General features: G+C 51.7%; 1 protein-coding gene across 1 annotated transcript in view; it reads left to right on the top strand.

Moving 5' to 3' along the window:
• LOC144695527 (uncharacterized) overlaps nt 1-13,870 on the top strand; it is a 137,662-nt gene that overhangs the window by 101,834 nt on the left and 21,958 nt on the right. The window contains exons 20-22 of the mRNA XM_078566404.1: nt 1,895-2,048; nt 5,774-5,958; nt 12,101-12,237. Coding sequence (XP_078422530.1) covers nt 1,895-2,048; nt 5,774-5,958; nt 12,101-12,237 — 476 coding nt within the window. The remainder of the gene's footprint in view (nt 1-1,894; nt 2,049-5,773; nt 5,959-12,100; nt 12,238-13,870) is intronic.

The following is a 13,870-nucleotide window of genomic DNA, read 5'->3' as shown; positions in this document are numbered from 1 at the left end:
ATGGGGAGGGTGTAACGTCAAGTCACTTGTAGGTTATCAGTCAGTGAGATGTTTGGAACGCTGCTGCTTCCTTCATTACTGCAGCCTCATTAATCTAATATATGTGGATCTTCCCAGCAAGCTGACCGACTCTGGCTTTTCAAATATTTCCCTCATCGGAGGAGAAACGTCAGCCCCCTCGGACCTGTTCTTCCGATCAGTCGGACCCTGTAGCTGAACCCTATTTACCTGCTTGTTACTTCATAGCCTTTGATACCCACACCCGACAAAAACCCACCCATCTCAGTCTTGAAAGCTCGAAATGATCACAACCCCCTCCCACCCCCCCACCCACCCCACCACCCCCAACAACCCACACCATCACCACCACCTCCACCCTGCCCCTCCCGCTTCCCAGCCTTCAGGGAGAAGAGAGTTCCAGATTTGAACTACTTTTTGTATGAAGGAGTGCATCTTGATATTGTCTTTGAACACCCTGGCTCTAATTTTAAGATAATGCCCCCCACCCCCCCACCAGAGCTAAGAGTTTCTCTCTATCCATCCTGTCGTCTTCTTTCATCAATTTAAGCATCTTGATCAGACCACCCATTTAATCTACTGTGTTAAGACCATAAGACATAGGAGCAGAAATTAGGCCATTCGCCCCCTCGAGTCTGCTCCACCATTCAATCATGGCTGATAAGTTTCTCAACCCCATTCTCCCGCCTTCTCCCCATAATCTTTGATCCCCTTACCAATCAAGAACCTATCTATTTCCGTCTTAAATACACTCAATGACCTGGCCTCCACAGCCTTCTGTGGCAATGAATTCCATAGATTCACCACTCTCTGGCTAAAGAAGTTTCTCCTCATCTCTGTTCTAAAAGGTCTTCCCCTTACTCTGAGGCTCTGCCCTTGGGTCCTAGTCTCTCCTACTAATGGAAACATCTTCCCCACGTCCACTCTATCCAGGCCTTTCAGTATTCTGTAAGTTTCAATCAGATCCCCCCTCATCCTTCTAAACTCCATCGAGTATAGACCCGGAGTCCTCAAACGTTCCTCATATGTTAAACCTTTCATTCCTACACAGTCGCATACAGGTTCTGGGGATCCACTTGACATCGGCTTATCTCAGACAAGGATAGCCCTCAGTGCCTCAAAGCCAGAAAAGTGTGGGGGTGCGGGGGTGGTGGTGTTGCTGGTGGGGAACATCAGCCTGGGTGGATCCTGCCCGGGAAGCAGCCACCGTGTCAATCCAGCGCGATGACCTGAGCCCCAGCTCCATGGTGGGAATCTCGTCATGGGGAGAGGGGGGGGAAGCTTACCCAGGTCCTCAGTCTCACCCTGGAGGTGCACGGCAGCTGGGTCAGGCAGCACCAAGGAACCAGACCCCGGTGCCAAGAGACCAGACCTGACACATGCCGTTCGGCCCATCACGTCTGGGCAGGCTGTTTGAAAGAACGACCCAATTACTTCAACTCCCCCCCGACTCTTTCCTCATAGTCCTGCAATTTTCTCTCTCAATTTTGTGTTTTTTACCCAATTCCCATTTGAAAAGTCTGTCGAATCTGCTTCTACCGCCCTTTCAGGCAGTGCGTTCCAGATCACAACAACTCACTGCATTAAAAAAAAAACAAATTCTCCTCATCTCCCTCTTGGCTTTTTTGACAATAACCTTAGTTATCGAAACAGAAGCTGCGGGACCCCTCACGTCTCATGTCTCTGACGATCTGCAGCTTTATAAAAGCCAGCCTTGGCGTTACCCAATGGCTGTTTCTTGCTGTCGCCTTGCAACGTGTCAACATGGGCTGGTGTGTGGAGCCTTAGCATTAGCACTGGTCCTACACCATGACCCTTCACCCTTCACCCCGCCTGTTTGGTCTGCCTTTCACTCCTCCCTTTCTCCCACCCACAGACTCTGATAAACTGGTGTGCCAAACCCGTGTGCAAGAACGATGGCAAGTGTGAGCAAGTGAACACGACTTTCCACTGCGAGTGCAAGATGGGCTGGTCGGGTCTTTACTGTGATGTGCCTAAGGTGTCCTGCGAGGTCGCTGCTGGAAAACGTGGTAAGGGGCTGAGGCAGCTAAACCCCAGTTGTTTCTTCTCAATCTGCTGTGGGCTGTGGAATAATGGCACATTGCTGAAAAAAGAGATATGAAGTCGAAGTTTTTCATCTTGCACTCATCAGGACAAATGCAATAATACCAAATTCCAAAGGGAGCAACAATTTATACTGCATGAGAAAAGGGTGCTGGCTTTGTGGGCAAGTCGACTCTGATTGGTTGAAGTGTTGCCATTGAAAATGCGCCAAGGAACTATCGCCCCCCCACACTTTTGTTGTGCAATGCATGTCCAGGCATCGTGCCTTTTTTTGAATTGAACAAAAGCATGGGGGACGATAGTCCCCTGGGGCATTCTCCATGGCAACAGCTCAGCCAATCAGAGTCAACTTGCCAACCAGCCAGCACCCTTTCCTAATGCAGTATAAATTGTTATTCCCTTTGAAATTTGGTATTCTTGTGCCTGTCCTGATGAGTGCAAGACAGAGAACTTTGACAGCATGTCTCTTTTTTCAGCAATACTCAAGTTCTGTACTACCAAGCAACAATGAATAATGACATTCTTGACACTGACCATGGTTTGTAGAGGAGGACAAGCAACAGTAAATGGGCCTCTGAACATTCCTGAGAGAGAAGATAAACAGGATCAATAGTGCTCGATAAGAGACAGGAAACTATAATATCATTTTGGAGATGTATGAGGGACAGGACAGGGAGGGGATGGGGGTTGGGTGAGAGGTAGAGCGAGTGGGGGCTGGGCTGGTGGTGATGGGGTTTTGGCATAAAGAGATTGAATTGTCCGGCACCACTCTCTCAGGCAGTACATTCCAAATCTTAACCATTTTTAAACATTCATTGGATGTGGGCATCACTGGCTAGGCCAGCATTTATTGCCCATCCCTAAATGGCCTCAGGGGGCATTTAAGAGCCCATTGCTGTGGGTCTGGAGTCACATGTAGGCCAGACCAAGTGAGACCAGCAGATATCCTTCCCTAAAGGACATTAGTGAACCAGATGGGTTTTTACAACAATCGGCAATGGTTTCATGCTCATCATTAGACTTTTAATTCCAGATTTTTATTGAATTCAAATTCCATCATCTGCCCTGGCAGGATTCCAACCTGGGTCCCCAGAGCATTACCCTGGATTGCCAGTCCAGTGACAATACCACCACGCCATCACTTCCCTGCTTCTGGCTCCTTTTCCAACCACCTTCAATCAGTGCCCTCTGGTTCTCACTCCCTCCACCAATGGGAACAGTTTCTGTCTATCTTCTCTGTCCAGGCCCCTCATGATTTTGAACACCTCTATCAAATCTCCTCTCAACTTTCTCTTCCCTAAGGAGAACAACCCCAGCTTCTCCAATAGAGTAAGAGAGTAATAGAGTTAACTATAGCACAGAAGGAGGCCATTGGGCCCATCACATCCATGCCGGATCTCCATCCACATAACTGAAATCTCTCATTCCCTGTGTTACAACCGATCCCCGGACGAGGTCCCCCAATCTGTTGTGACCCCGAACAAGGAACCCCAAATTGTTAACTTCCCAAATGGAACCCCAATTTTGTTATGCTCCCGGGTGAGGAGAAATGAGCTGACTCCCCTTCTTTATTAAACCCCCTCAGTTGGCCGCAACAAGGTTAATTTAAAAAGAATCCCTTCCCTAGTGGTTACCTTTTCCCAGTCCAAATATATTAGAAGGAGCCAATTTAACCAGGTTTTCTTGAGTCAAAGAAAGAGTAAGTTTAGTTGTTGCTAAAAATCCGAGAAAAAAATAAATAAAAATGCTACACACATACACAAAAGATCAGAAATGAGAAGTTGAGTCCAAAAATAAAAGTTTTTAAAAATATACGAATCAGTCTTTGGCTTGTCCGTGAGGAGTAGATGGTGAAATGTTGTGGCCATTAAGTTGGGTGATTCTGGTAAAGCTGACTTTGGCAGCTGAGCAGTGGGTTTGGAGACACTTGATTCTGCAAGTTAGCTGAAGAACCTGTTCTATTTCCATTTTGACTGTGGCTTTGCTGACTTGTGACTTGCCTCCAGCAACAGGGAGAGAAGAGATTTTTATCTGCAAGCTGTAGGGATGCCTAGTTGCTGTTCTTCTGCTGTGAGCTTCACAGCACACACCAGAACTAACACACCAGAACTATCACGCACACAGCAGGTTTGCAGCTGGCTTTTTACCCCCTTTTCTTGTGTATTCCTGGATGGGAAAACCAAACATGTCTTTCACCCAGAAACTGCTTTATTTCAACTCCGATCATTTCCACATCCTGAGATATAAGTCAACAGGAGATGCTTGCTGCTGAGATGGTAATCAGCCTCCATTATCTCCACAATCACAGGAGAGTAAAGTTCAGTTTTTTACATTGCATCTCTTCCTTTGAAGTGTATCTGTCTGAAGTAGGCCTTGACACTTTTTTAGGTGCGACATTCTGTTCTCTCTGGGCTGGTCAGTTAAATAAGGAATTTTCCAGTAAGTGGTTACATTCGCAGCCAGCTTTTGCTTGTCATTTTTTTTTCAAAAAACGTACAACTTCCTTAAAAAAGTTCAATATGTCTGTAAGTAATTTGGGGTGTGATATGCTGTCATGACAGCTGGAACCATTCTCGTAAACCTCTACCTGTGATCTCACTAAAGCCTTCATAACCTTCCTAATGTGTAGTTCCCAGAATAGACACAAAGTCCAAAGAAACATAACACGTCATAACTTCCTTCCTTTTGCACCACTGTTTATCAAGCCCGGGATTCCCTTTGCTTTATTAACTGTTTTCTTCACCTGCCCTGCCACATTCAACAATTTATGCACCCCGGGTCGCTCTACTCCTGCACCCCCTTTAGAACTGTACGCTTTAGTTTATAATGCTTTTCATCATTCTTCCTACCAAAGTATATCACTTACTTTTCACGTGAGAAAGAACGGATATGGATATCTTTTTTTATTGGTTTACATCTGTCAACAACAACTTATATTTATATAACGCCTGTAACGTCAGAAAACATTTCAGAGGAGAATATAAATCAAAATATGACACCAAGCCACATAAGGCAATATAAGGGCTGATGACCTGAAGCTTGGTCAAAGAGGAAGATTTTAAGGACCGTCTGAAAGGAGGAAAGTGAGGTATAGAGGGTGAGGGGAATACCAGAGCCTGGGGCCTTAGAGCGATTAAAATCGGGGATGCCCAAGAATTACAGGAGTTCAGCTGTCTCAGAGGGCTTTGGGGCTTGAGGAGATGAGAGAGAGAGATAAGGAGGGGTGAGGCCATGGAGGGATTTGAAAATGAGGATGGGAATTTTAAAATCAGTTTCTCCATCTTTCATCACTTTTCCTTGCAAATGGATGGAGAGATGGATCCATAGATCGACACATGATTCTTTAACTTATCCACTGGCCTCTGTCTCCTGATGTATAGGCACATGTGTGCAAATTGTCTGCCGCATTTCCTGCATTACAACAACAACTGAGTTCAAAACAAAGGCACTTCATTGGCTGTGGAGCACTTTGGAATGTCCTGAGATTGTGAAAGGCGCTATTGAAATTCAATCTTTTAAGTAGCTCCATTAAAACCATGAGTGTCAGTGCGATAAGGATACGGTGATCCTCTGCTTTAATTAATAGGACCCAGTGCACTGTTCGCTTGCACGTGGCGCACTGCGCAATGTGAGGCTGGGTTTTGGGGGGTGTTCTCTCTAATTGTCTAAGCTGTTCCTTTCTCTCCACCAGGGGTGGCTGCCACACAGCTGTGCCAGCATGGCGGGCAGTGTATCAACGCAGGAAACTCTTATTACTGCCAGTGCCCCATTGGCTTTGAGGGCAGCTACTGCGAGACGGAGATCAACGAATGCCAGCCCGACCCCTGTCAGAATGGAGCCACCTGCCGCGACTTAATCGCAAAGTATTCCTGCCAGGTACTGGGCACTTGCATCCCCCTGAGGCAGCTCTCCTCCCCAGCAGAGCCGCAGATCTGGTCCGATTATTGAACGCCGGTGTGCTGGCTCCCACGCTATCACCCCTGTGCTTGCTAACCTGCCTTGGCTCCCCAGTCTGGCAATGCCTCCATTTTAAAATTCTCACCTTCGTGTTCAAACCCCTCCACGGCCTTGCCCCTTCCGCCCCCACAGCCCTCTGAGATAGCTGTGTCCCTCTAATTCTGGCCTCTTGAGCATCCAGGATTTTAATGGCTCCACCGCTGGTGGCCGTACCTTCAGTTGCCCAGGCCCCAAGCTCTGGAATTCCCTCCCTACACCTCTCCGTGCTCTCTCCCTCACTTTCCCCCTTTAAGATGCTCCTTAAAAACTATCTCTTTGACCAAGCTGCCTTGGTATCATGTTTCGATTTAGATGCCGCTGTGAAATGTTGTATTAACCTACCTCTTTGACCAAGCTTTTGAGATCTGCCCTATGTGTTGAAGGCTATACTGGCCATAGAGGGCGTGCTACAAAGGTCCCCCACACTAATCCCAGGGACGTTCTATGAGGAGAGATTGAGGAGACTGGGCCTGTATCCTCTAGAGTTTAGAAGAATGAGAGGTGATCTCTTTGCAGTGTACAAAATTCTTACAGGGCTCGACAGGGTAGGTGCAGGAAGGATGTTTCCCCTGGCTGTGGGGAGGGTGGGGGTCTAGAACCAGGACACACAGTCTCAGGATAAGGGGTAGGCCATTTAGGACTGAGATGAGGAGGAATTTCTTCAGAGGGTGGTGAGTTTTTGGAATTGTCCACCCCAGAGGGCAGTGGAGGCTCAGTCAATGAGTGTGTTCAAAGCAGAGGTCGATAGATTTCTAGGTACCAATGACACCAAGGGGTATAGGGATAGTGTGAGAAGATGGCTTTGAGGTAGACTACCTGGCATGATCTAGTTAAACGGTGGAGCAGGATCGAGGGGCCAAATGGCCTACTCCTGCTCTTGTGTTCCTATGTGACTCAGTGTCAAATTTAGTTTGATAACACTTCTGTGAAGAGAGATGTTTTAAAGTCGCTCCCTATATAAGTTGTTGTCTACAGAGTACACCCTTGACATTGAGTTTAACAAACAATGAGCAACATCGCCATCAGCTGGTAGATAGGTGATGCTACATCACATTTCTGATTTCCCACCCCCCAGCCCATTATCTCCAGGAAATTTCTCTCTGATTCTCTTTATTCTGATACGACCCTCGAATTTGCACCGCTATAAAAAAAACCCCAACGATTTAAAATATACAATCAAAATTATTTTTGGTAAAGCAAGGAAATTTCAGCTCCATTTTAATCTCTTCACCATTGGTGGCCATGCCTTCAGCTGCCTTAGCCCTGAGCTCTGGGATGCCCACCCCTGAACCTCCTTGACCGAGCCTCCCCTATCAAATCTGATGTGCACTGCCTTCCAGTCCACTCGCAGGTTCATTTTAAAATTCTCACCCTTGTTTCCAATTCCCTCCATGGCCTCGCCCCTCCTTATCTCTGTAATCTCCTCCCAATCCCGCGCTCCTCTAATTCTGGCCTCCTGTGCATCCCCAATTACAATGGCTCCACCATTGGTGGCCATGTCTTCAGCTGCCGAGATCCCAAGCTCTGGAATAATCTCCCTACTCCTCCCCGCCTCGCAGCCTCTCTTTCCTCATTTTAAGACGCTCCTTAAACCTACTTCTTTGACTAGCTTTTGGCCACATGCACTAATATCTGCTTTTGAGACTCGGTGTCGAACTTTTTTTTTGATAACATGCCTGTGAAGCATCCTGATGGTGGTTAATTGCATTAAGGAGGTGGTGGCGGTATTGTCATAGGACTGGTAATTCAGAGACCCAGCGTAATGGTCGGGGGACCCGGGTTTGAATCCAGAATATGGTGGAATTTGAATTCAATAAATATCTGGAATTAAATGTCTGATGATGACCATGAAACCATTGTTGATTGTCATTAAAACCCATCCCTTTAGGGAAGGAAATCTGCTGTCCTTACCTGGTCTGGCCTACATGTGACTCCAGACCGACAGCAATGTGGTTGACTCTTACAAATGCCCTCTGAGCAAGTGCAATTAAGGATGGGCAATGAATGCTGGCCTAGCCAGCAGTGCCCACATCCCCATGAATGTTAAAAAAAATTAAGACTATCAGATAAATACAAGTATATTGTGGTGACGATATCCTGCATACTCACATCCCTGTGAAATGCCTTGAGACAGTTCACTATATTAAAGGAGCTCCATAAATATGAGTTGTGATTGCGTATCTAAGAAGACAGGTTTCTCCTGCTCATTCTTTCCAGCAAACCAGCCCCCCAAACCTTTGTGCCTCTGTGTGAGCTTGCCACACCACACCAGCATCCCTTTCCCCACCCCAGACAGCCCTGAACCTCATCACATGGCCCTCTGTGTGGCAGTACTGTGAGCTGTGAGGCTTCAGCCTCTCAGATCAATAAAGCCGCAGCTTCAGTCTGTGCTGACTCACCTGGGCAACTGCAGGGACCTTTACAATCATCTTCGTTTGGGGAACAGCAGCCCGGGCTTTCAGCTCTTCTTGGCTCTACAGTGACTCCTGCTGGCTGGTGTGCACAGTGCGGATCTGGCTCTTAGGCATAACCCCCGCCCCCACCGCTCCACAACTCCCGCCCCTACTTCTCTCACTCTGATACCCCACCACCCACATTACCCATCCCCCACCCTCGGCTTTGCTCGCTCTGATACTCCCCATCCCCCACCCTCACTTCGCTCTGATACTCCCCATCCACCACCCTCACTCTGATACTCCCCATCCCCCAACCTCGCTCTGATACTCCCCATCCCCCACGCTCGCTTTGCTCGCTCTGATACTCCCCATCCCCCACCCTCGCTTCGTTCTGATACTCCCCATTCCCCACCCTCGCTTCGCTCTGATACTCCACAACCCCACCCTCACTTCGCTCTGATACTCCCCATCCCCCACGCTCGCTTTGCTCACTCTGATACTCCCCATCCCCCACTTCACTCTGATACTCCCCATCCCCCACCCTCGCTTCGTTCTGATACTCCCCATTCCCCACCCTCGCTTCGCTCTGATACTCCACAACCCCACCCTCACTTCGCTCTGATACTCCCCATCCCCCACTTCACTCTGATACTCCCCATCCCCCACCCTCGCTTCATTCTGATACTCCCCATTCCCCACCCTCGCTTCGCTCTGATACTCCACAACCCCACCCTCACTTCGCTCTGATACTCCCCATCCCCCACCCTCGCTTTGCTCGCTCTGATACTCCCCATCCCCCACTTTGCTCGCTGATACTCACCATCCCCCACCCTCGCTCTGATACTCCCCATCCCCCACCCTCGCTTTGCTCGCTCTGATACTCACCATCCCCCACCCTCACTTCGCTCTGATACTCACCATCCCCCACTTCGCTCTGATACTTCCCATCCCCCACGCTCGCTTTGCTCGCTCTGATACTCCCCATCCCCCACTTCAGTCTGATACTCACCATCCCCCACCCTCACTTCGCTCTGATACTCTCCATCCCCCACGCTCGCTTTACTCGCTCTGATACTCCCCATCCCCCACGCTTGCTTTGCTCGCTCTGATACTCCCCATCCCCCACCCTTGCTCTGATACTCCCCATCCCCCACGTTGCTCGCTCTGATACTACCCATCCCCCACCCTCACATTGCTCGCTCTGATACTCCCCATCCCCCACCCTCGCTCTGATACTCCCCATCCCCCACCCTCACATTGCTCGCTCTGATACTCCCCATCCCCGCTTTGCTCGCTCTGATACTACCCATCCCCCACCCTCGCTTTGCTCGCTCTGATACTCCCCATCCCCCACCCTTGCTTTGCTCGCTCTGATACTCCCCATCCCCCACCCTTGCTTTGCTCTGATACTCCCCATCCCCCATCACTCTGATACTCCCCATCCCTCACTTTGCTCTGATACTCCCCATCCCCCATTTGCTCGCTCTGATACTCCCCATCCCCGCTTTGCTCGCTCTGATACTCCCCATCCCTCACTTTGCTCTGATACTCCCCATCCCCCACCCTCGCTTTGCTCACTCTGATACTCCCCATCCCCCACCCTCGCTTTGCTCTGATACTCCCCATCCCCCACCCGCGCTTTGCTCGCTCTGATACTCCCCATCCCTCACTTTGCTCTGATACTCCCCATCCCCCACCCTCGCTTTGCTCGCTCTGATACTCCCCATCCCTCACTTTGCTCTGATACTCCCCATCCCTCACCCTCGTTTTGCTCGCTCTGATACTCCCCATCCCCGCTTTGCTCGCTCTGATACTCCCCATCCCCACCCTCGCTTTCCTCACTCTGATACTCCCCATCCCCCACCCTCGCTTTGCTCGCTCTGATACTCCCCAACCCCCACCCTCGCTCTGATACTCCCCATCCCCCACTTCACTCCGATACCCCCATCCCCCACTTTGCTTGCTCTGATACTGCCCATCCCCCAGATACTCCCCATCTCCCACCCTCGCTTCGCTCTGATACTCCCCATCCCCCACCCTCAGTTTGCTCGCTCTGATACTCCCCATCCCCCACTCTCACTTCACTCTGATACTCCCCATCCCCCACCCTCGCTTCGCTCTGATACTCCCCATCCCCCACCCTCGCTCTGATACTCCCCATCCCCCACCCTCGCTTTGCTCGCTCTGATACTCCCCATCCCCCACCCTCGCTTCGCTTGCTCTGATACTCCCCACCCCCCACCCTCGCTTCGCTCGCTCTGATACTCCCCACTCTCGCTCTGATACTCCCCATCTCCCACCCTCGCTCTAATACTCCCCATCCCCCACCCTCGCTTGCTCTGATACTCCCCATCCCCCACCCTCACTTTCTCACTCTGATATTCCCCATCCCTCACCCTCGCTTTGCTCGCTAATACTCCCCATCCCCCACCCTCACTTTCTCACTCTGATACTCCCCATCCCCACCCTCGCTTTGCTCTGATACTCCCCATCCCCCAGCCTCGCTTTGCTCGCACTGATACTCCCCATCCCCCACCCTCGCTTCACTTTCTCTGATACCTCCCATCCCCAACTTTGCTCGCTCTGATACTCTCCATCCCCCACCCTCGCTTCACTCACTCTGATACCCCCCACTCTCCCACCCTTTACTTCGCTCACTCTCCTCGGCCAAACAACCCACATCCCTGAGGTCGAGGCATTGCACTTCGACTCTCCCTGTGTTCATCATAATCGGGAGGAAATCACAGCTGGGAGTTTGTGTACATTCCCATCTTTCACTCCTGGAATTTCTTCAGGATCATTGAAGAAGGAAAGCTGGGGCCTCACTCTCGGGATTCACACATGAAGAATGGCCACTTGGGGAAGGTAGCTGAGGTCATTCAGGCACTTGGATCCAAACAGCCTCAACCCCAATGACCCTCAGTCTCCTCTGACCCTCAGATTATTCTGGCACCCGGAGATCCTCAGTGCTGGTGTCCCTCAGTCTCGGTGACCCTCATTCCTCTCAGACCCGGAGATCCTCAGTCCCTTTGAACTCAATCCCTGTGACCCTCACAACCAATGTTCCTCAGACCCTCAGTCCTGGTGAACCTCAGTCCTGGTGAACCTCAGTCCTGGTGTCCCTCAGTCTCGGTGACCCTCAATCTCCTCAAAGCATTCTAGCATTCAATGACCTTCAGTCCCATTGACCCTCAGTCACCCCAGACCCTCATTCCTGAAGTCCATCAGTCCTGCTGACCCTCAGTCTCTTTGTCCTGGAGTCCCTCACCCTGGCAACCCTCGATTCTGTTAACCCCTCAGTCCTGTAGATCCCCAATGCTCCCCTCGGAACCTCCATTCCTTAGCCCCTCATCTCTTTCCCCCACACCAGCGCCCTCCCCTTGCCTCCATTCCCCACCCGCCCTCCAGAACCCTGTCTCCTCCAATTTTTTTCTGAATGTAATCCCCTTTGGGACCTCTGGAGGGGAAGAGGTGGAATATATTGGGTGGAAATGTCAGAATGTGGTTGTGAGTATATTGCCAGGATGTCCTGATATACCGGTTATTCAGCCCCGTGTGAGCCGCAGCCTCCTGTCCTGAGTTAATGCAGCAACGATTGACAGTGGTCTTTGTGTGTTTACTCACAGTGCCTCCCTGGTTATTACGGCACTAACTGTTCCGAAGAGATTGATGAATGTCGCTCCCAGCCCTGTCAGAACGGTGGGACCTGCATCGACCTGCTCAACGGTTATCAGTGTTCCTGTCTAGACGGCACTCAGGGTAAGCACTGACCCAAGGGGGAAGATGTGTCATCTGCAGGTAGAAGGGTCACCTCCCTGCCCCGTCAGTGTGAGGCAGAGAGAAAACAAGTAACAGAAACAGTCCTTCCGCTGATAGAACTGCTCCTCGCACAGTCCACGCAGTGGCAACCTGCCTGGAGAATGCCCTGAGGGACCCCCTCCCCCACAGTGCCTGAGGGACCACCTCCCCCACAGTGCCTGAGGGACCCCCCTCCCCCACAGTACCTGAGGGACCACCTCCCCGACAGTACCTGAGGGACCCCCCTCCCCTACAGTGCCTGAGGGAGCCCTTCCCCCACAGTGCCTGAGGGACCCCCTTACCCCACAGTGCTTGAGGGACCCCCTCCCCCATCTAAGGAATGCCCCCTCCCGCACAGTACCTGAGGGACCCCCACAGTACCTCCTCCCCCACAGTACCTGAGGAACGCACCCTCCCGCACAGTACCTGAGGGACCCCCTCCCACACAGTACCTGAGGGACCCCCTCCCACACAGTACCTGAGGAACGCCCCCTCCTCGCAGTACCTGAGGAACGCCCCCTCCTCACACAGTACCTGAGGAATGCCCCCCTCCTCACACAGTACCTGAGAAACCCCCCTCCCCTACAAGACCTGCGGGACTCTCTCCCCCAAACACTATTCGCAGTCTCCCCTATCATGGACTTGACCCCACCTATAGACCCTCCTGGGGAAGTCACAGAAACTGCATTCAACTTCCCTGATGTTTGGATTGGAACACTGGATAGCCACTAGGAATTGCATCCCTGCCTATTTGGATCTCCTGCTCTGGAATCCCACGGGATAAAGTCCATCCTTTCCCCTCCTGAGCCTGTATGTGGGCCCCAGTGTGAATTGTGGCTTCGGGAGTGGGGAGGAAGGGGGTGGGAGCGGGAAGGAAGGGGGCGGGAGTGGGAGGGAAGGGGATGGGAGCGGGAGGGAAGGAGGTGGGAGCGAGAAGGAAAGGGGCTGGGGAGGAAGGGGGTGGGAGTCGGGAGGAAGGGGGCGGGAGTGGGAGGGAAGGGGATGGGAGCGAGAAGGAATGGGGGTGGGAGCGGGAGGGAATGAGAAGGAATGGGGGTGGGAGTGGGAGGAAGGGGGTGGGAGCGGAAGGGATGGAGTGGGAGTGGGGAGGAAGGGGATGGGTGAGGGGAGGGGTGGGAATGGGGAGGGAAGGGGGTGGGAGTGGGAGGGAAGGGGGTAGGTGTGGGGAGGAAGGGGGCGGGAGTGGGGAGGGAAGGCGGTGGGAGTGGGGTGGGAATGGGGAGGAAGGATGGGGTGGGGAGGAAGGGGGTGGGGAGGAAGGGGGTGGGAGTGGGGGGGGAAGGGGGGCGGGAGTGGGAAGGGGGTGGAGTGGGGAGGAAGGGGGTGGGAGTGGGGGGAAGGGGGCAGGAGTGGGAGGAAGGGGGCGGGAGTGGGGAGGAAGGGGGTGGGAGTGGGGGGGAAGGAGGTGGGAGTGGGAGGGAAGGGGGGCGGGAGCGGGGAGGAAGGGATCGGGTGGGAGTGAATTCCTACCATGCCGGAAACGCGGGAACGTGGGAAACAGATTCCCTGAGTCCAGTTTGTGTCGCTGTGGGTTTCCTCCTCCCTGGATTGAAAGGCCTCTCTCTCTCTCTCTCGGC

The sequence above is a fragment of the Cetorhinus maximus genome, chromosome 21 (assembly GCF_964194155.1).
Source record: "Cetorhinus maximus chromosome 21, sCetMax3.hap1.1, whole genome shotgun sequence".
Taxonomy (NCBI): Eukaryota; Metazoa; Chordata; class Chondrichthyes; order Lamniformes; family Cetorhinidae; genus Cetorhinus; species Cetorhinus maximus.
Note: the sequence above shows the minus strand (reverse complement) of the source record. Positions and strands in the feature narration are given on the sequence as shown.